The sequence below is a fragment of the Haliotis rufescens genome, unplaced genomic scaffold (genome assembly GCF_023055435.1).
Source record: "Haliotis rufescens isolate VD_foot unplaced genomic scaffold, xgHalRufe1.0.p SCAF_17, whole genome shotgun sequence".
Classification (NCBI taxonomy): domain Eukaryota; kingdom Metazoa; phylum Mollusca; class Gastropoda; order Lepetellida; family Haliotidae; genus Haliotis; species Haliotis rufescens.
Window position 1 is genome coordinate 26,585,381 of NW_025963857.1, and position 22,214 is coordinate 26,607,594.

The 22,214-nt window shown below is 37.6% G+C and overlaps 1 protein-coding gene across 1 annotated transcript; it reads right to left on the reverse strand.

Moving 5' to 3' along the window:
• Positions 1 to 961: 961 nt before the first annotated feature.
• On the reverse strand, positions 962 to 11,288 carry LOC124138647 (superoxide dismutase [Cu-Zn]-like). The gene is made up of 5 exons (XM_046505387.2): positions 11,070 to 11,288; positions 5,846 to 5,928; positions 3,880 to 4,067; positions 3,381 to 3,498; positions 962 to 1,181 (listed from the first exon to the last, which is right to left on the reverse strand). Exons 1-5 carry the CDS (start codon positions 11,221 to 11,223, stop codon positions 1,044 to 1,046), a joined length of 681 nt encoding a protein of 226 aa, XP_046361343.2. The 5' UTR covers positions 11,224 to 11,288; the 3' UTR covers positions 962 to 1,043.
• Between the last annotated feature and the right edge of the window lie 10,926 nt (positions 11,289 to 22,214).

A 22,214-nucleotide genomic window follows, 5' to 3' on the forward strand; every position in this document is an offset into this window, starting at 1 on the left:
CATTAACTCCATTATGTATTTCACTGGTTTGAAATTTTTTAGATATGTTTTTGATGTAACTGATGTTAAATTTTGTGTTTATTAAAAATGTGAAATTTCTAGTGTAATGTAGCATCAGAAACCACGTGTAAAGTTGATGCGAACTCATTTTTTTAGATCTTTCTTGTATAGGGATGAGCGTAATGATTGCTCTGACGCTTCTTTCAGTATTCATGCTATACTGGGATGTTTCGGATTATTATAAAGTTATAGTCTACCACTCAGTAGTAAACGTACTCACGTACATGTGTGTTTTCCTTATTGCATAAGGAGTAATTCCTTTGTTTTGTTGTAGCCTTTTACCGAATCCATGCACACTGGCGAGTTTTAATACAGACATGTGGTTGGTATATCCAAAGTTGATGAACAATTGACTTGCCTTTGCATGTGTTTCATAGTGATTCATAAACACATAGTCATGATATTGTCGGAAAAGTACAATCGACTCCTCTTTATGATTTTTCTATTGGATATATAGCAACGTTTCGATGTAGATTCGTACACCGTTATCAAGTGGTTAAATATTACTAGAGTAAGGACTGTTGCAGAATGCTCGATTACTCTGCATCTGAATCTGTCAATTGTTTCTTCACCTGAATCACTATATCTTTGTTTGACATCTCTGACCCATATGTCACCAGTTGGCTATGACGTCATAGGATAAGGTGGAATGATACTTGCCCGTCCTTTGACAAAATGAGGCATTATCACATAACAGTGACCCACTGCCGTTTAAAAATAATTCTATCTATTTCAGATGCTTTATCCCGCAAACAACGCATGGTGTAACAGATTCGTACCCTGGGTACTCAAGGGTTCTATATGGTAAACGCCCTTGCCCCGTATTGCTTTTATCTGTCTACCAACATTTACGGCTTCTTAACTATCGATGTACGAACACGGAGTTATACAGTTTGAGGCAATCAAGTTTATTGTATACATAGCCACAGGCCTATACAGTGATTCGCATATTTTGCATCGAAAATATGATACTTGACCATATATTACTTTCCCCACACCACCGTGCGCGGTGGGTTCTGCCCCCGACCAATGACACAGCATCCTACTCTTGGTCCTGAATTGCCGCTAGCCACACTTCCGGCGTTACCACCAAGGCCAAGGTCATCAGTTCCTGCATGGATCTACAAATGATAATGAAATTTCAGTTTAAGTCCTCAGAATTGAATCATATTTTAGAAGTACCCCTCTTTGATTTGAGCCGGGGATAGAGTGGGGCCTCCTGATAGTATAGGTTTCCGACATGTTTCAAGGGTCAGAATCAAAGAGCGGCCGACTATAGTGGATATACTAGTCAGGTGTTATACTGCATCCATATACTCGATAGCACATTTATGTCGATTCTCTAAATTTCTCATACATGTGGCCAGGGCATTCTCCAAGCCCCTCTATTTCTTCTTGTGGGACTACCATCTTTCAGGTGTGTCTAAGTTCAGTTGTCAAAACATCTATTTGATTGAATATGTTCGGATGGGAGCCTTCGACGTGATTTTTTGTACGTGGAATCCACACACTGCGACTAATTAAGGTTACCCTCCAAAAATTCGGCATGTGCTCCGTAAAGTGGACAATGACAAACCCTCAAAACAACATTAAAGGCCAAAGTAGACACAATTTATGGATAAGAGCTTCTTTATTTACTGTAAAGGCGACGTTTCGGTATTGATCCTTTTATCGTCGACAACGAAATAAGGGTCTATACGTCGCCTATACAGTAAATAAAGAAGTTGTTGTCCATAGATTGTGTCTACTTTGTTAACCGTCAACTTCTGAGTAATGCCTATCAAACAACATTAAATGCATATTAAGTATTTGACCCAAGCTGAAGATAAACAAAACTCATCAGTTGGGGCACCCAAACTTTCATTTTCTCTTGAAGCCAGAAAAAAACGGCCTTTTTCATACATTTTAGCTTATGCTTATGCTTAAGCTATGCTTACAACATAGCTGATACTTTTATTTCAATATTTTAAAGTAATTTTTGAGCTTGCTTTTTGCAGTGGGCGGGAAGAGTACCACCCAACCGCCTCCTTTGACAGTCGTTTTCGATGTAACAGAACAAAGCCATAAACATACATTCCCAACCGTGCGGTTAAGTAAGTTTCAATACAGAATGACTAAATATTCCGTTTATTAGTAAACGCGCCAAAAGCTTTTACCATTGTACGCGATTAACTGCAGAGCACGAATCCGATGACAATGGTAAACCTGCTCAAGCCAACTGTCAGATAGGACAGGACCATCCACAAATGTTCAGTGACTTGATCGCCACGTGTATTGTATGTCTAAAGATGTATCAAGAGCTCTTCAATCCCATGGCCAGTCGGGTGTATACATTGTACTCTCAGAACCTTCCAACTGCACACATCATCAATATTTCATCACAAGTTTCAAAGACAGGCCAAACGGTCAAAGGTCCGTGGCTTGATACTTTGGTTAAAAACATCTACACGGCTATATGTAGTCATTGATGTATTGAAACCTGTAAAGTCTTGACTATGTCGGCGAACACATGTACACTACCAACCAATGGCTACTCCGACGGAGACTGCGAAGTACATACCAGAAAGTTTATAAGCCGAAAATATGTAGTTTGGTACACTGTAAGATAATAGACTAGACGCCGCACGCATTAAAAGGTCTTTCTTCACCATAAATGTTGCATTTGGCAGATTATATTATATGTCTTATTTTTCCTGATAAAAATTTCTCACTTTTACGTACAATGAAACAAAATTCTTGGCGAGTGAGTGAGTTGGGTTTTACGTACCAGAAATTACATGTCAGCTCACACATTGTTGTTTGTCTGTTTGTTTGTCTTTTGTTTAGCGACGCACTCAGCAATATTCCAACTATATCACCACGGTCTTCAAATACTCGAGTCCGGACCAGACAATCCATCATTAGCATCGATCCACGCAATAGGTATACGATAACACGCATCAACCAAGTCAGCGAGTCTGACCACCCGATCCCGTTAGTCGCCTCTTACGACAAGCATAATCGCCCTTTGTGGCAAGCATGGGTTGGTTAAGACCTATTCTACCCCGGATCTTCACGGGTCCAGCTCACACGTATATTGAAGGGAAACCCAAAGGGACCACTTCGTAGATGTGTTCCACCTTTATGAAGCGTACGACGACTTGGTTCGAACCCAAGATCAAGGGATCCTGGTAAAAGAAACAATGAAACTACACAGTGAATTTTAGAGTCCTAGACGAATATGGTGGTCTCAGACTAAGAATCATTATCTTGGAATCGAGCTGTATTCGTACTGTACGTCTGTGTAGTAACATTATACATGTATAATAAGACACGCATACCACAAGGCTCCTGCCGATGAGTGAGTTCGTCCCGAACAGCCTCGCTACCGTATCAGTAATGGTTGTATTAACAGTGCCATCAGCTTGTTCCATGATGTTTCCGAAGTCACCAGCATGTCTGAAACAAAACAAAAAAACTAACAATAGCACAGAACAGAAGTGGCACACACAAAAGGATAGTGCGTGAAGGAGTGGTTTTACTCTGCATTCAGCAATATTCCAGTAATATCACGGTGAGCACCAGAAATGGACTTCACATGTGGGGAATCGAACCCGGGTCTTCACCGTTGCGAGCGAACACTTTAACCACTAGGCACTGGACGCATTGTTTTAGATAAATAGTTCTCATTAGTTAAGTTGACCTTCAACTCCGGACGCCCTCAAAGACGGACGCCATCTCACTGTGTCAGTTTAAAATCCTTCATTGATCAACTCATGATTTGATTTTACTCAAATCCGTCATGATTCACTCATATGCTTGCGATTAAAACCAGATTACCTTACTGGGGAGGTACGATCGCCATGATTAGTTCCAAACGGGTTGAAGTGTCCCCCAAGGCTTGCGCAGCCATTACTGAGGTCTCCGAGTGCATGGGCGTGGAAGCCGTGAAGAACCACGGTGTCGGTTGTCGAGAATCCTTGGAGGTCAAGGTCAATTGTAAGAGGCGAAAGTCGTTGTGTACAATACTGAAACAAAGTGACCAGACTGAGGGCTTATTCAAATTTAGCAATATGACGACGCGAGACATCATTCGTAGATTTCACACATTCCTCCAGGAATCGACCTGGGCACTTCCTTTTATCACTGGGCCATCTCTTCGATCCGTCCAAAACAAAGAGTCCATCACTGAGCGTCTACCTTGTATTCAGATGCGTCGTCCTGGTTACTATAAAATTGTTAAAAATGTGCTCCAAACGTGTTTCGAATTGTGTTTAGAGGTGTTAAGGTGTTAATACTTACTACACATAATAAACATAATTACTTCACTGTATAAATTATCTTGTGGATACAGGGGATGTTCCGCCTTAGTTCTGCAAAGGTCAAACAATACTTCTCCCAAAGAAAGTAATTTGACTGACCCTAAAAAAATCCGCCCTCTTACTTGTCTGAATGCACAGTACAAAATATTCACAAGGTGGTTGTGTCACAGAGCTTGTGTCATCAAACAGAGCTTCCAATGACATTATTTACATGGAGGAGAAAGGAGCCAGAAAGGGAAGTTGGGTTTGTAAGGATCAATTACTTATTCAGCAATGCAGGTTAGGGGCAAACTCCAGAATGCCCATATCAAGGACAAACCTCGGGCAGAGTACAAATGTAGAAATCTGGTGTTCAGAGCTGAACGCTCGCAATGATGTCAGAGCCACAAATACTTATGCTGTACCCGTCCTTTCGTATTCCTTTGGTGTTGTTGATTGGACGAAACAAGAAATTCACGGTATTGTCAGCCTCGCACGAAGAATCATGTCCGAGAATAGATCCCACCACTCTCGCACTTCCCTCGCTTATTTTTATCAATCATAAAGGGAGGGCGTGGTTGGATTAACGTGGAAGCTCTTCATGATAGAATTGCATTGTGCACTTTTGCACACATGTGGCACAAACACACTATCTTAAGTGTCATGATGGCGTAGCTCGATCATTTTATTACCGTATTCGCCATGCTTGCGATCTTGGCCAATGAGTGTGAGGTCCATCCATGGTACGACCCAGAATATGTAGAGGGCGTCATGGAAAATGACAAACAATTCTTTAGAACTGGCCCGTTTACAGCCTGAGACGTATCCAGGCCAACAAACCTGATCTTGTCCTTTTTGATAAATCCAATGAAATCATTTATAACATTTATAACATTGAATTTTCTGTCCGTTATAACACTAATGTGATTGACAAGATTCGGGAAAAACATATATACAAATATACGGTCCTCACGCTTGCATCCCAAGTACCAAGTTGTCCGGCTCTCCATTCTTCTCGGTGCCTTAGGTTTGGTACCTCCCAATCTGTTGACTGACATTGGGAGAGTAACCGGGTTTGTTACCAGGAATACAGCCCATCTGACAATCTGGGTAATACCGAAGGCTGCAGTGTTGGGATTTCTTCATATTCTCCGAAAGGTTCTGGGCGGGTTTGACAAGGCAGCGCTTCCTGGGAAAAGTCCCATTTGCTGTCTGAACTGCGTGTAGAAGGGGCAAGGGCCCTGGGCTGATGATGAGCCTAACCAGCCTGACTGTGCCAGGATCACCCAAACCCTCTTTGCTGCATATAATGATAATGATAATAACAAAGGCAAATATATGAAATATATTATATGTAATCGTAGGTTATTCCAACAGGTGATTTTTAAAAAACAAACAAAAAAACCATCCCGTCTTTTAAGCAATACATACGAAAATGGTGTCACTGAGGGTCTAATATTGCCCTATTTGAGCAAATATTGTGACGAAATTTGTTGTTGCCTCACGTTAAGTGTTTGTGACAGGCGTATCGTCCCGCTCACTGGGTCTGTGATTCCGGGGTCTGCGGCCACTCTGCACACAGCGTTCACTGAAATATACAAACAAACAAGCCACCTGAATATCTGTTCTACCTTGAAAGTTCAGCGCAGCCTTCGTAACCCGTCCTCGGTAATCTAGGGTATTATATACACAGTAAAAAAAGTGTTGCACCCCCTATACTTTTTCATGGAGGGGTGTTTTGAAAGGGTGTAAAGATAACCGAATTAATATTATAACCAGGATTTCGTGTATACCAACAAACCAGTGTATTGTCTATACAATGAACTTAAATGGGGTATTCCATGACCTTATGGCATGTAATAATCTCATGCTGAACTTTTACGAAAAATGAACGAACAACGAAGACGCATTAAGTATGGTGACATCTCAATAATTTTTAGTGACCAAATTCATCCAATAGGGTAAGAATGTCATATGGAGATTTGACGAACACAGTAAGTCAATATCGAGAACTTCCACCAAGCACTTGGATCACAGCTTGAAGTCTTCGTCTCATACTCCTCACCAGACGTTGGAATCGCTCCATGGGCAGCTGCTGCCACTCCTCGTGTAATGCTGCTTCCAATTCACGCAAGTTCTGTGGAGGAGGGTCCCGACGATAAATCAGGCGTCCCAAAATGTCCCATACATGTTCCAGAGGATTCAGATCTGGACTCATTGCTGGCCATGGAATCTGCGTCAGAGCATTGTTGTGGATAACCTGGGTCACAGCTCGTGAACGATGTGGTCTGGCATTGTCATCCATGAATATCGGTCTGGTGGCCAGTGGATGATTGTCAAAATGGGGCACCACAACTGGATTCAGCACCTCTTGGATGTAGCGCTCCCCTGTCAAGTTGCCTCGTATGGTCACTAAATCAAGCTTACAATCAAATGAGAAGCATCCCCAGACCATAACAGATCCACCTCCATATGGTACAGTTGGCATGATGCTTCTTGCAGTATAAGCTGTTCCAGGACGCCTCCATACTCTCACTCTGCCATCCACAACATGCAGAAGGAACCTGCTTTCGTCCGACCAGTGGACTCTTCTCCAGGACCTCAAGTTCCAGTTCTGTCTCAGTCTACACCAGGCTAGACGTAGTCGTTTGTGGTTGTCTGTGAGTTTAGGTCGCTTGATAACCCTTCTGGACTTCAACCCTGCAGCTTTAAGACGATTTCTCACGGTCTGGGTACTGAACTGTTGACGAGGAAGCCAAAGACGTTTCAAGGTTGTGCTTGTAGCAAATGGATGACGCCTTACCACCCTCAACAACGCTCTGTCATCTCTAACTGTGGTCTTACGTGGTCTGCCAGAGGGTCTGCGATTCCTTACATCATTAGTTTGTGCGTGTTTTCTGACCAAACGGCTTATTGTTGAGTAGTGATGTCCGGTTCTTCTGCCAATCTCCTTGAACGAGAGACCTGCTCCATGAAGGCCAATAATCTGCCACTTGACTGCTTCTGACAATCGTCTACCCGGCATTGTGGGTTACAATAAACTGGGCTGTCACAGAACATCTTTTATAGGCGATGTTGAGCTTAAGAAGATACTGCAATCTGCAAATGTCATGCACCATGCAATTCACGTGCTGATTGCTACGTTTTGGTGATCATCTTCTCTCCGAAAACATTACACATTTAACATCAGATCCCCAAGGAATACCTACCATTAAAACCAGAGTCGGGCGTTTTAAATGTTGTGATGTATCAAACGTATTAATGTGGGGGTGCAACACTTTTTTTACTGTGTATATTATCATCCTGTTATGATATTTGTAACGCGGAGCATTACTGATGATCTCCACCATCAGCTTAGCTCATCCAGATTCGCCATGATAAAACTGAAATAAAGCTTGCCAGAGTCACACAACCTTCACTCACTCAATCACTCACTCACTCACTCTTTATGTGACCTTGTGACCTGTAAAACTATAATATGCCATATATTTTCTATTCTCATATGGAAATATCTAGAATGAAAAATCTGGATGAAACAAATGTACGTAATGCAAATCTTGTTTATTATTAATTCAATCAAATGAAATAAGCATGACGGGAATTTGCATTGCCACCCAGATACTTAAGCTATTAAACATCTGCTCTTCCTTACGTCATGTTGAGTTTAACGCCGCTCTCAACAGTATTGCAGTTATATCACGTCGTGTCAGCTCCACGTGGGAGGAAAGAAGTGATGCAGGTCTCAGACGTTAACCTCTTTGGTGAAACCCACGAGCACGGGTATGGTGCTGACAAACATAGAAACATATTGGGGACGACCCGTGATTCGCACACTCAACCATAGGTTTCTGACGTGCCCAAGGGTCGCAACTGTGCACAGCGAATTGCGGCGCCATAGACGACTGGGCCACCGGCTTTCCCAAACCCTTTCCAACAACAGCTTAAAGAACCTAAACGTAAAATAAGTCATCTAGTCCAGATGGAATGGAAAATGAATGTTGAAAGTCAAGTTTGTTTGTTTGTTTGTTCAACGTAGCTCTCAGCAGTTTTCCAGCTCTAGGATGGCGATCTGTAAATAAGCGAGTGTGGACCAGACAATCCACTGATTGACATCATGAGCATCGATCCACGTAATTGACATGCATCAGCCTGACCATCCGATCCCGTTAGTCGCCTCTTCCAACCAGCATAGTCGTCTTTTAAGACAAGCATTGGTTGTTGAAGACCTATTCTACCCCGGATCTTCATGGGATTTTAAAGTCGACAAGATAACCATAACCATAGTAACCTTCGAAACTTTAATAAAATTGTGCCCAGCAACTCGCTCCCAGATGTCAAGTCAAGGACTATTATATGTCCGCTTCACATGTCTGGAAGTATGCATGACCCAAACACTTATATCGGGATATCTATTATTGATTGATTGTGTATAGGTGCTAAAAGATGCGAAAAACAAAAACCTTAACAAGTGTTGTGACACAAATAATGTTATATCGACATCGCAAACTGGTTTTCATTCAAACATTGATCTATTAATGACATATATTTAGTCAAGAATAGGGGAAGACTTTACTGTCTCTTCATTGACTTTTCTTAAGCCTTGACCTGTAGTAATCATACTGCAATGTTTGGAAGAAAATGGCTGTCGGGGTATAATTATGTCCACAGATATTCCTTATGGTTGCTGATGACATCTCAGCAGTAGCAGACTCTACAAACCGTGTCAAGAAGAAAATTAATATTATTTGAAATGTTATGAAATGCTACATGAATAAATATAAATCTTACCAAGACAAAGATTGTTGTATTCATAAATGTTGGAACGCTCAGACATGAGAAATGGTATCTCAAAGGACTACAGATAGAAACTGATTAATTACAAATATATTGGTACTTTTTCACCTCCATGCGCTCATGGTCCAAATCCCAAATATGTTAAGCAGCACAAGCCACAAAGCATAAATCGACCGATTTAAACAGAACTTTAAACATATTACATGTGGCGAAATGTTTACAAAATTTGACTCCATGTTATGCCCTATGTTATATTATGGATCTGAAATCTGGGGAACTACATACTGAAGAGTCATTGAACAGGCCCCGATTAGGTTCTGTAAAAGACATTTCAGTCTCAGCATCAATACAAATAACAACAGGGTACTTGGTGAGTGCGACAGAAACTCTCTACAACACCATTGCTTGTCACGATCAGTCAGCTACAGGATCATTCATATCGAGAATCACCCATTACCACAACATGCATTTGTTATGCTCAAGTCTCTGGGTGATTACGGAAAAACAGCATGAGCAACCAACATCAGGACCTTTCTCTTCCAATATGGATTTGGTTTTGCATGGTTAAGTCAAGAGATCAGTGATACCTGTTTTTAAGTATGTATATACAAAGATCACTTGACTTTCCCCACCACAATTGACATCAAGCCCTTAGGAAAGTAAAGAATATGAAATGAAAAACTGTTTAGATGGACGCTCTGTTTACCCACTCAAGGATATAAAGTTCTTATCACTGACAGCACAACTCTTAATGTGTTGGTCTATTTGTATCAACAATCCGTCGCTCTAATAAGGTATGAAATTATCTAGATATTCCACGATGGGGCACTGCTTTAGATTTATCCAGGAAATTTTGTGTAGCTGACTGAAGGCTTTGAACACTGAATAAACTGAATAATGATATATGTTCATGTATTAACGTTCCAGATGGTGTGGGTGGAACCTCAGCCACATCTCAAAATGAGAACAATGTCATATGAACTGGAATGGGGTGTAACATCTGGTTCAAGATGTTTTTCAAATTGTTATAACATCTTTTAATCCTTCCGATTTCAAACTGAATTCGAGTTCCAATGTTTGTTCGACCTTAACATGATCAATTTCAACCTCAAACATGTTTAAGAAATTCAGAAAAAGCAATTTTGTTTCAATTTCTGTCATTTCTGTTGAGAGGCGGGTGCGGCAAATTGTAGCAAACTGCGGCAAATTGCAATACCAAGTGCGTTAAATTGTAATAACATCTCTTAATCCTTCCGATTTATAACATAATTCGAGTTTCAGTGTTTGTTCGACCTTAACAAGATCAATTCCAACCTCCAGCATGTTTAAGGAAATAAAAAAAGCGATTTTGTTTCAATTTCTATCATTATTTCCTTAAACATGCTGGAGGTTGGAATTGATCATGCTAAGGTCGAACAAACACTAAAACTCTGTTTTGAGTAAATGCAAATATCAAGAATGTACAGTAGTCTTTATCAATTCAGTCGTTTCAAAGTCCGGATTTGGATTTCCAAACATCTTAGTCGAACATTTTGAACTTCATGCAGGTTTCTTTGTATATTTGCAAATGAATAATATTTCATTACAATTTACCACAGTGAAGTTATTACATTTTACCGCATTGATATTACATTTTACAGCAGTTAATAGCAACTTACCACGTTATAACAATTTACCAATGCCGGTTTTGTAGTGAAGTCTCCTGTGATTCCAAACCCCAGTTGATAATGTTTACCCTACTCCACGATAATATACAGACTTTTAATCCCCGTCATGCCAAGCGCCAACAAGTGCCATATTTTAACGTCTCTTTCCGGTGAACTACGGTAGCGGTCGAAGTCATACGTATATATTTTCACAAAATACATGGATGATTAGAATATAGAAAGTAAAGGGCTGGTGATATAACCTACATGTACTCCTCCTTTTTCTTACCTGTTTGAAGTACACAGCGTCGATGAGGCCTGAAATACCTATTGAAGTATCGATGGCCATATCGATGGGCATCCACAGGCGTGTAGCTTTGAATAGCTACTAACGCCAGAAGTAGAACGCCGGTCGCTCTCATCCTCAACACACAATACATCATCAGATGACTGATCTGACTCGACTGACTGATATAGGAGATTTAACGTGCGCTTTCCGACTGTAGCGTATTTCGCGCACGGAGATCCGACTCTCTCGGACGCCCATCTTATATATCAGTCCTAATGTCATCCGGGTAACTCGGGGCCCTTTGTTCATCTAATGTACAGGTGGGCGTATTGTTCATCTTATTTACAGGTTGGCGTAGCCATTTGACGTGTAAATAGTGCGATATTGCTACACTCTACTTGAAAACAGGTTTGCGATACAGTATGAGGTTTGGTGAAAACAACTTTATTCTTCTCCTTTTTATATTGAAAATTCATGAGCTCCCTCTCATGTATGGAAAGAGGGAGGTATTTTTTATAAAAAAAAAGCCGCCTGCAATGCTGAAATATATATATATGTCATAGTTCCAAAATACATCATATTTTCTTCTATTTTTTGTAAATAATTTTGACTTAAATAAGACTAAACAACATATTTTAATTACTTAATAATTTGTGTACTAAAAGTATATTATCAGGCGGTGTTGATATACGCCGGCCTTCATTCACAAGGTTTTGTTGATAAGCATTATGTATTAAGCGTTAAGACTACATGCGTGTAGTGGATAGGCATTATGTTCCGTCCAAAGTTATTATCAGTCGGTGTTGATATACGCCTGCCTTCATTCCCAAGATTTAGTCTATGAGCGTTATGAGCTAATCGTTAAGACTACATGTCCAGCGAGAGAAGTAAACATTACTCTATGATAACGCGCTCTCCAAGAAAACTTATGTAATTTTAGTCATTTCTGCATACTCATGTCCTTCAAAACTGCGAGGTAATCTCTAAATTCAGATAGTCAGCACGTTAGATTAGCAAAATTGTGTAGGTATTGTTTAAGTAAGTGATAATTGAAAATGCGACCGAATCATGACCTAAGAGCATCGGTGGTATTAATAACGGCCTTTATTCCGGGTACCTCACTGATGAGACACCCGGAATAAAGACTGGCCACTAATAGATGCTTCTCTTGGTTGTTTTAAGGTAAGATATGTTCACTTCATATATATTGTATGTTCTTAAACTATATTCCTATTTTTCCTGTTTTCTATTGCATTCTATATTCTTAGTTGCTTTGAATATAATCAACATATTAAATTAGGCAATAATGATTTTAGGGTAACCAATAAAGTTAGTATTATAGTTAGGTTAGATCACGTAGCACGAGAAACAATCTAACAATATAGTGTATCTTAAAATAGTATAAAATATTATATGATAACGTTTTAAGACATTGGTTCAGCAAATTAAAATTACACATAATCGGGCTCGTGGAAGCAAAGTAATATTCCTGTGCATCTGTTGTCAATTGTATATTTTATTGAATGTTTGCAATTGAAGTGTATGTAAATGAATGTATCTTTAAATGATTACTGTGTGTGTTCCATTCAAATGATTCAAACTACCCTTGATGAAATTAATGTTTAAACAATGTACTTATTAAGCGCGGCAACTATACTGTACACGCAAAACCCATAAGCACATAACACGTGTTGTTTAATTCAGTTGCTCATGTATTGCTATATTTTCAGTCTTATTAGGCTCTATTTATGTCTACATTGTACACATACAATGACATGTCGTCGGGCATATGACTTTGGTTATTAACGGTAGATATAAAACATGTGGCCATATTTTTTAATTAGCAGATTGAAATCTTATTGATATTTGTGTATTCTTATTATTCGGTTTAAGTTGTATTCTGTAAGGTTGTATTGAAGTCAAGCTCATCTTTACGTTTCGCATAAACATTAAAAGATCATGCAAGAATATTTTAGTAATGGGTGAGATATTTATTAATATTTGTGTATTCTTATTATTCGGTTAAAGTTGTATTCTATAAGGTTGTATTGAAGTAAAGCTTATCATTACGTTCTTCATAAACATTAAAAGATCATTAAGACTATTTTAGTAAGAGGTAAGATATTTATTAATGTATGTGTATTCATATTATTCGTTTAGGTTATCTTCTGCTAGGTATATTAAAGTAACGCTTATCATTACGTTCTTCATAAATAGCAAAGATCATGTAAGACTATTTTAGTTATTGGTAACTTATGTAGTACGTGTCTTACCGAAGAGTTATCCTATTTATCTAAAATACATTAATTGTCCTTAATTGCGCTCTATTACGTGTATTATATTTTTCAACCAAATGTAAAGTGTCTTCGTTTCATTGTTAAATGCATTTGTTGTAAGATTTATACTGGAACTGTTAATTCATAATTTTCGGAATACTTTAATTGTCTTAGGTTGTACTTTGTTTATGTTTTATGGTGATATGTAAATGACTGATGAGATACACGGAATATAAGACTGGCTACTAATAGATGCTTCTCTTGGTTGTTTTAAGGCGGGCGGTCCCTTGCTAATTCTAGGTATTATAATTAGCCTTGACCAAACATAAACCTTTAAAGGTTATTATAGGTCATAAGGTTTATTATATATATGAGAGTCGCTTAATTCGATCCTGTGGCACTTGTGACATTCGCCTTCAATGCATGGCAAAGTTGCAGAAGAGTTTACGGCTGCGAATGACGTTGTCGGAAACGGCTATCGTGTTTATCCCACAGAAGTTCAGTTCAGAAGAAGTTCGGGCGATCTTGATGGCAGCCTGGTTCCGTGGGTATGCTGACCCAGACAATGACTGCGACCTCCACTAAACAACCAACCATGGCTGACACGACATGTATTTACTTTTGAAACACGCTAGAAAGGGTGGTTAAATCTTTTCTCAGTATTTACACTGCTGCAATGTATACCCAACGAGCATAACGTCCTTATTGATACTTTTAGTGAAGGGAGGCATTATTTAGGCTGCTTCGAGACTCGGAAGTAGTCGTCATATCGGTGAAATGTAAACAATGACACACATCATTTTCAACAGTGATATGTGCCTTAATATTTCGTGTCAGCTCACTGTTGTCACGGAATCGTATACATAATACATGGAATTAAACGACCACATTTATGAAATCACGTTAGCATCTTTATTTTAGCGAATTTGATGGCGCCGATTATGCCCCGTTTTCTCCCATTGTAAAACGGTTAGTTTAGTGGAAACAATGAACGATCAGTACAATAACTAGAAAAAATAAACACTTTTGATAAGTAATAATGGTGTTTGATGGTAGGGTCTGTCATTTGGCCTCTGGATTTTATTCACATGAAAAGTCATTTATTCGGCATTTGTTTTCTTATCACATAATGAAATTAAACATTTTGATCGAATGATTTTGGAAAAGTAATTGATTACTTTCAATCTAGTGTTTTTGAACTCTGGTTGTACTTGTAAAAATGTCGGGTCTAAATGGCATAATAATGAAGAATATGTTCATGATGTTTAATTATTTTGATACAGTGGTATACATATTCATGTGTAATCTCTTCTTCACAGGATGATGCAGTAGCCATATACTTATAACAGTAGTAGTGATGTGTCAATTGAAGACTTCATCGTGAGGCTGTAGAAAACTTTATTACGATGTACACGAATGGCAGGTTTTCTACTGGACATGGTTGGTTGTTTTGTTGTTTTACGCCGCATTCTGCAATATTACAGCTATATGACGGCGGTCTGTAAATAATCGAGTCTTGACCAGACAATCTAGTGATTATATATTATGAGCATCGATCCACTTAATTGGGTTCGATGACATACATCAACCAAGTCAGCGAGCCTGACCACCCGATCCCGTTAGTCGCCTCTTACAACTAGCTTAGTCTCCTTTTCACGGCAAGCGTGGGTTGCTGAAGACCTATTTTACCCCGGATCTTCACAGATCTACTGGATATGGAAAATCACTATGCCATGAAATTATACTAGATATCATTGCCTTGTTTGAGATCCAGACACCTAGCCAGTTTGTCCTGATTTGGTAAACAACAAAGCAGTTGTTAAAATTTAAGAAAGTTCCCATTTGTCTCTTGTCATAAACATGATATTTGGTGGTCTTTGTCTCTTGTCATAAACATGATATTTGGTGGTCAGGGATGGGGATCCCCAAAGTTATGATCATACCTATTTTTCACTATCAAAATTCAAATAATGTATTCTAAAGAACACGTATGCAAGTAACAAATAACCATAACTTTCACGCAAATTAAAATAATTGTATTTTAAAATGTTTCTATTCATCATTTATATTACCTCCATAGTGTTTTCAACAATCAGACATCTGAGAAAATTCCATCTTCTTTTTTACTAAAAAATGAACGATCTAAAAACATGCAAAGCTGATGAATAAAAGCAAAAATATAAATTCAAACAATTGCTTTTGGAACTTGTTAGTACGAAAATCACAATGCAAACTCGGCCAACAGGTTCAGTACAAATCCTCCTGAATTCAAAACAAAATCACTGAGTGTGTGTTGAACCAGATATGGAAGCAGTAAGGTTAAAGCGTAAGAGTGGGAACCACACAGATTCCAATGCATCATTTTACCTTGAGTTCACTGGCTGAATAACTGATGTCATCAAGTTACATGTCTATGATTTAAAGCCGCAATAAGTATGGTACTCATAGTCAAGTTTCATTGATAATCATCTCCATTAATTCAACCGATCACGTATAAATAGTGGAAAGTACACATGTATCTCCAGCTTTCAGATGTTTCCAAAAGAAAATTCACCTGTGCGTTACGTTTTAGGAGAGGGTATAAAAGGAAAGGGCAAATGTCAAATTTTTAATTTAATTTTTTAATTTTTTTTATTCAATTCAGTATATGACATTACAGAGTTATACATGGAGTAGCACGTCTTGTAGGATACTTGTTAGGTATAGGTTACCTATACAGCAGACAGCAGGTCAGCAAGTTTAAGTTCGCTACAGGTGTCCATCAAAGTTTACAAAAAGGTGAAAACGGACAAATATTTGGCATATTTATTAACTAAGTGTGAACCTAAATCCTTACAAATTGGTTGTGTAAAAAAATAAAATAGATAAAAAATAGATAAAAAATATAGACATATTAACTAGACAGTTCATTTGCCAAATCTTTCCATTTTCTGTCAAACTGTCTTATTGTATTGTTATTATGTGCAATTGTTTTCTCTATCCGAAATATATCAATTAAAGTCTTCAGAAACGTTTCAAGTGACAATTTGTTTTTGGTTTGGTTTGGTTTGTTGTTTAACGCCGCACTCAGCAATATTCCAGCTATATAACGGCGGTCTGTAAATAATTGAGTCTGGACCAGACAATCCAGTGATTGATATCATGAGCATCGATCCTGTCAATTGGGATCGATGACATGCATCAACCAAGTCAGCGAGCCTGACCACCCGATCCCGTTAGTCGCCTCTTACGACAAGCATAGTCACCTTTTACGGCAAGCATGGGTTGCTGAAGACCTATTCTACACCGGAATCCTCACGGGTCTGTGTCGATTTGTTTTTCTTGGGTACAACTCTCACGTTCTGTTAAATCATATTATACTGGCATGCAAAAAATATATACATGTATCAAGTATTAAGAGTGACAATTTGTTTTTCTTAATACTTGATATATTGTCACTCTTAATACTTGATACATGTATATATTTTTTGCATGCCAGTATAATGTGATTTAACAGAATGTTAGAGTTGTACCCAAGTAAAACAGAGCATTTTGTAAATGTCAATTGTTTTGAACATTTTGTATTCAGAAAACATTCAACTTTAGCCCAAAACTCTTTAACATGCTTTCAATCCTAATATATACACATGCACAAAAGTTATGCGCCACCCACCATATTTGTGAGCTGTTACTTTTGGCACTTAATGATGACTATTATAACGAGATGTACGATTGTTATAAGGTAAGCCGTATATATAAACCTCATGTGATGCAAAAGTTGTCCCAAAGCAAGTTTATCTTCTGTCCCAAAAAAATATGAGCAGAAAGGAATTTTACCGAAGACCAGAAATTGAAGGATTAGAAAACATTGAAAAACTGTTTTTGTCATGTAACTGTCATCATATCAGCAGGCCATATCAGGTGTCACATAGACACCCTAGGGAGTGCAGAGTCTATTGCAAGACAGAAACGTCAGTAACGCATGTATGATCCACTGACATTGACCAAAGCTTCAACCCTACGCCTCATACCCATTACAAGTCGTTGAATGCTTCCCTGGGGCAAACGGATCCATTCTTCATGAAGTGCGTGTTACGACGTAAATTGTAATAAAAAGGTAAATTGTATTACTTGCAGCAAATTGTAATAATTTTGACGTAAATTGTAATAACAACGTAAATTGTAATAAAATTTGACGTAAATTGTAATACGCAAATTGTAATAAAAATTGACGTAAATTGTAATAATCTCAACTTGCGGTAAAATGTAATAACTTTTTACGTAAATTGTAATAACCTTAAAAGTTTAGTGTCAAAGGCGTTAAATGACTAGAACCTATCCTTGTCAGGGTTGGTACAGGGTTTATCGTACAATCGTCATTAAAGTATGGGTGTGGGGGAGGATTGAGGTCGTTATCGTACATTGTTGTATAATTATATGTATATATAAACGCATTGGAATTTCATTTCTATGGTTGTCCAGAAGAGGATTAATTACTGGAATGAACTTAGTTTTCTTATTTATTTATAATACTCTGTGTGTTTTGTACTTAATTGTAATATATCCTATTGACGATTTTCATCATAATTGTTCATATTTAACCTAATGGAATCATATTTCAATTGGTAAAGTAGGTAGTAATATACACAATGGAATAATTATAACGTAACAAACTTACACAAATATATTGATGTGTAAATGTGGAAAGTTTGACTTTTACTGACTGAAGCAAATTTATTTATTTTGCAACTTTATATTTGTACATAGTTTATGCGGAGAGGGGTTTACTAAGTTGCAAGAACTTGTCCCCAATACAATTCTCATTTTGTTCTGTGAATAAAATATGTTTAAACTAAACTAAACTAGCAAATGGATGAGATGTCATTCTGCAGTAGTCTGTGTGCAAGCTGATTTATACATGTTCATATACATAATATCAATTTATAAGTTTTCAAGTTTCATTGTTTTTAACGTTTCTCGGAGGATGTAAAGCAAATAATGACAATGTCCTGGGCGATGTACATGTAGGTATGTGAACCCGCAAGGACTACGTACCTTTATCAATTATCCACGTGCAGCTTGTGTCATGTCTGTATTGTTAGAATGATACTCTAGCAACTGTACACATCGAAATTTAAAACTGAAAGATCCATCCTCGGGTTAAAATTTATGGATTACATTAGGTACATCTATTCGACAAATAGGTTAATTGATTTATCATCCAATAGTAGCTTAGCTAGGAGTCTATTGCAATAGCATTGAGTTACGAGTTACCGAAGAGTGCTCTGTGCAACCGGATCCTGAAATTATGTCGATTTGCATTGGAGGTTTACTTAATTTGATAAGGAGCACATGACCGTTTCCTTGAAACAAACGAGAAATTCAATCGTATTTATACATTATACTTTGACGAAGAATTCAAATACAACAAATGAGTGACAGATAATCCTGTGCAATGTCAAACGAATAAAACCCAGGCGTCAGCAAATGGAGCATAGATTTCCCATGCATGGGAAAGGAGAATACTTAATACATAACATTATATACAATGTTTTTATTAATATCAAAAGAGGGGCCTGGATATTCTTTACCTACATTGCATAAACTATTAGATATTGTGTTTTCTCGATCTCTGTGAACTTCTCACAGATAATGAATTAATAATAAATAAATGCAAACCATGTTAACTTATGCAATATTTGTAGCAATGTATGATTAACATATGGCTCATTAATATAACATAAAATGTTTCCTTTCATAGGAAGACGTATATTTAATGAAATAAATGACTAAATGTAACTGTCTGGATTCCTTTCATATGTCATGAAGAACTAACAACAACTTACTGACAACTTTTGCTGGGATAATAACTCCTTGTCCCAACAACAAAAACAGAATCCATCATGATAACGGCACGAAATCATAATTCAAAGCATACACAAATAATATCCGGTATCTTCCGGCATGTCTTGTTGAGTTTCAAAGAGCATCAGAATGTATAATACATTTTTTTGCAATCAATTATTGCTGAAATATATCTGTTTTGATCAAAATTGAAAGGATGGAAAATCTATAATGAAAAGGGTTTTGTCACTAACGTTAATATTCTCTTTGACCTTATACGAAGAGTATTCTAAGATCATTAAACTCGGCAATCGTTGGTGGATTGCGCCAAGCAACCTTGATACCAAATTTGGTACCTCACGTATAATGCGGTACATAATTTTCGAAACAGATAATTACGTTTTCTCATAAGTTATCACTAATGTGTGACATATATACGGACAAAAATTACCTTAGAGGATAATCTTCTCTGGGGGTTTAAGAGGATTAAAATAATTCCAGCTAACATCAAGCACTGTAATAAAATATTGAAATTATAGCATACCTTCTTAACATTCTAATGAAAAGAATAGTGACTAACTAAGAAACCAAATTATTTTTATCTCCGATACTATGCCCTCATCAGCACACACACACACACACACACACACACACACACACACACACACACACACATAGTATTAGTTCTATTGACTTCATGTCAACAATATTCCTCATGATTAATATTTTGGGTGTGTGCCGTCAGAACTGCTTAATCCAAGATCACGATTGCGACACATATGTCGCATGAAGCAGCTGATGTTGACTTTCAGTTTAACCCTCTGGCTGCCGAGTTTTTTTTCTGACGCACATTTTCCTAAGATCGGAAAAGTGAAGGTTGTGCGAGAATTGCGCTCACGCGGCACTGGATCTACCTCTGGCTATAAAATTACGCAGAGGTGGAGAATATTAAATTTCGTATTTGATAGAGTAAATTTAACAGTAAATATCAAACCGGTTTTTAAAAAATACACTCCTAAGTGTTGTCCGAGAATTTATTCTGCGTTGAAAAACAGTAAATTTCTCCGCTTTTTATCGTACACCGATAAAAGTACTGTGCGACAATTTTTTTTATTAAGAAGCTTAACGGAAACTGTGAGCGAACAAAATACTGCCTAATATCTGAACGACATAACTACATATCAAATGGAGTTATATGCGTATGTATAACGACATACATTCAATTCCAAAAATAGCTGCCGTAAATGACGAAAACTGATTTTTCTCTATGACGTCAAAAAGGGACAGAGAGGTTACACACGTACAAAGAAAAGGGGGTATAACTCCGCTATGCTTAGGTCTAGTTGGTTGTAACTCAGGTCACTTGGTGAGAATTAGCTGTGGGTAAGGACAATATATTTTCGTGGTGTTTTGTTCAGGAGGAACCAAACTATTTCGTACTTCATAAAAAGGAGGTAATAGAGAAATGGATGGCCCTATCTAACCTATAACTTAGTCCTTAGATTCCAACATTCTCCTGATTGTGTAAGTCTAATTTGACTAATGTTGCATCATTATTAATTGAGCACAAGCCTCATCATCAAATGTAATGAAATACCCTAAAAATAACACCATTCCTTTTGACGTCATGGCTGGTTTTATGTCTTTGATAACGTCGGAAAAAGACGACACTGGTATTTTGATTAATATATATATCTCCCCTAATTTTCGTTCATGGTATGGAAAATCTCGATTTGTGGGACGGAATTTGACGCTTTTTCGACACAACATAAAATGACTGCTCACACCAAGTAAATAATGTCTTGAATATGTAAACAATTAGATAGTTCATCGTATATCTTAATTGGACAAGACACGCACCTGTTTGGCATCAATTTACGTAATGAAATTCCCAAAAGAATATTTCAAAACAACCAAAATTATATTCAATATTGGACATATATTTGTTCATGATTATGTTATTTTTTCTTACACAATAAAAGATGCAAAGAAAGCTCTATTGGTACAGAATTATCAGGTTAATCGTATACGTTTGAACCAACGGAGTACCTGGCATGGGTTTTATTTTTATACATTTTACAATTCTTGGAGAAATAAAGTAAACTGTTTACTATCCTGTGATCACAATATTGAAAAAATAATGTAACCATTGCATGATTATATAATGCAAAACGAGAGGAATAATTCGTAAATTGTTTGTGACTAACGCGCACCTGGCGAATCGTTAGATATCACTGTTCTCTGTATCCAACGACATAAAAGACAAATCCAAGACCAAGACATTTCAGAAATGTGTGCATATATTTTACCGACAAATATTATCCATTTTGTTAAAGTAATATATTCAGTTTTAGTTATAAAATAAAATGAAACGTCTATTCATGGACATTGAATTGGTTATATGAAATTATAATATTGACTTATTACACATCCCAAGAAATACGTACATGCTGCAGTTACATTTACACTTCATCTTGTAACACTTGTCCAAAGGAAAGAAATATCGTAGTCGACACTATAAACCTATCACATTGTTATGTAAACAATTAATGTTCAAACAAACAGGAGATTATCAAAGGTTCGTTCATACATGTTGTGGCCTATATGAACGTATGATTTCATTTTGAACATTGACAAATATCCAAAGTGAAATTAATTGTGTGAAAAAATGTATAAAAGACATGCAAAATATACACCATAACTGAAACTGTAAACAGCATGATACTGTGATCGTGTGCACTCTCATTCAAGGACCTTCACCTCAAAGAAATTGCCAAATATGTACAACAATGTTGACGTATGACATCACTACCTGTGACCCACTTTTACAAAATGGCGTGTACACTTTCAACAGTACGCGGGATTGTACGATGGGACTTTCGTTGATTCAGGGATCGTATAAACATAAATGTGACATGTAAGTAATCAGAAACATTCTGACAATCTATGTACTGTTATTTGTTGTCATAATTTTCATTGAGACAAACGGAAATAGTCAGAAATTCCGGTAAATACCGTTGTCGTTGTGCGTGATTTTGCGTCAGTC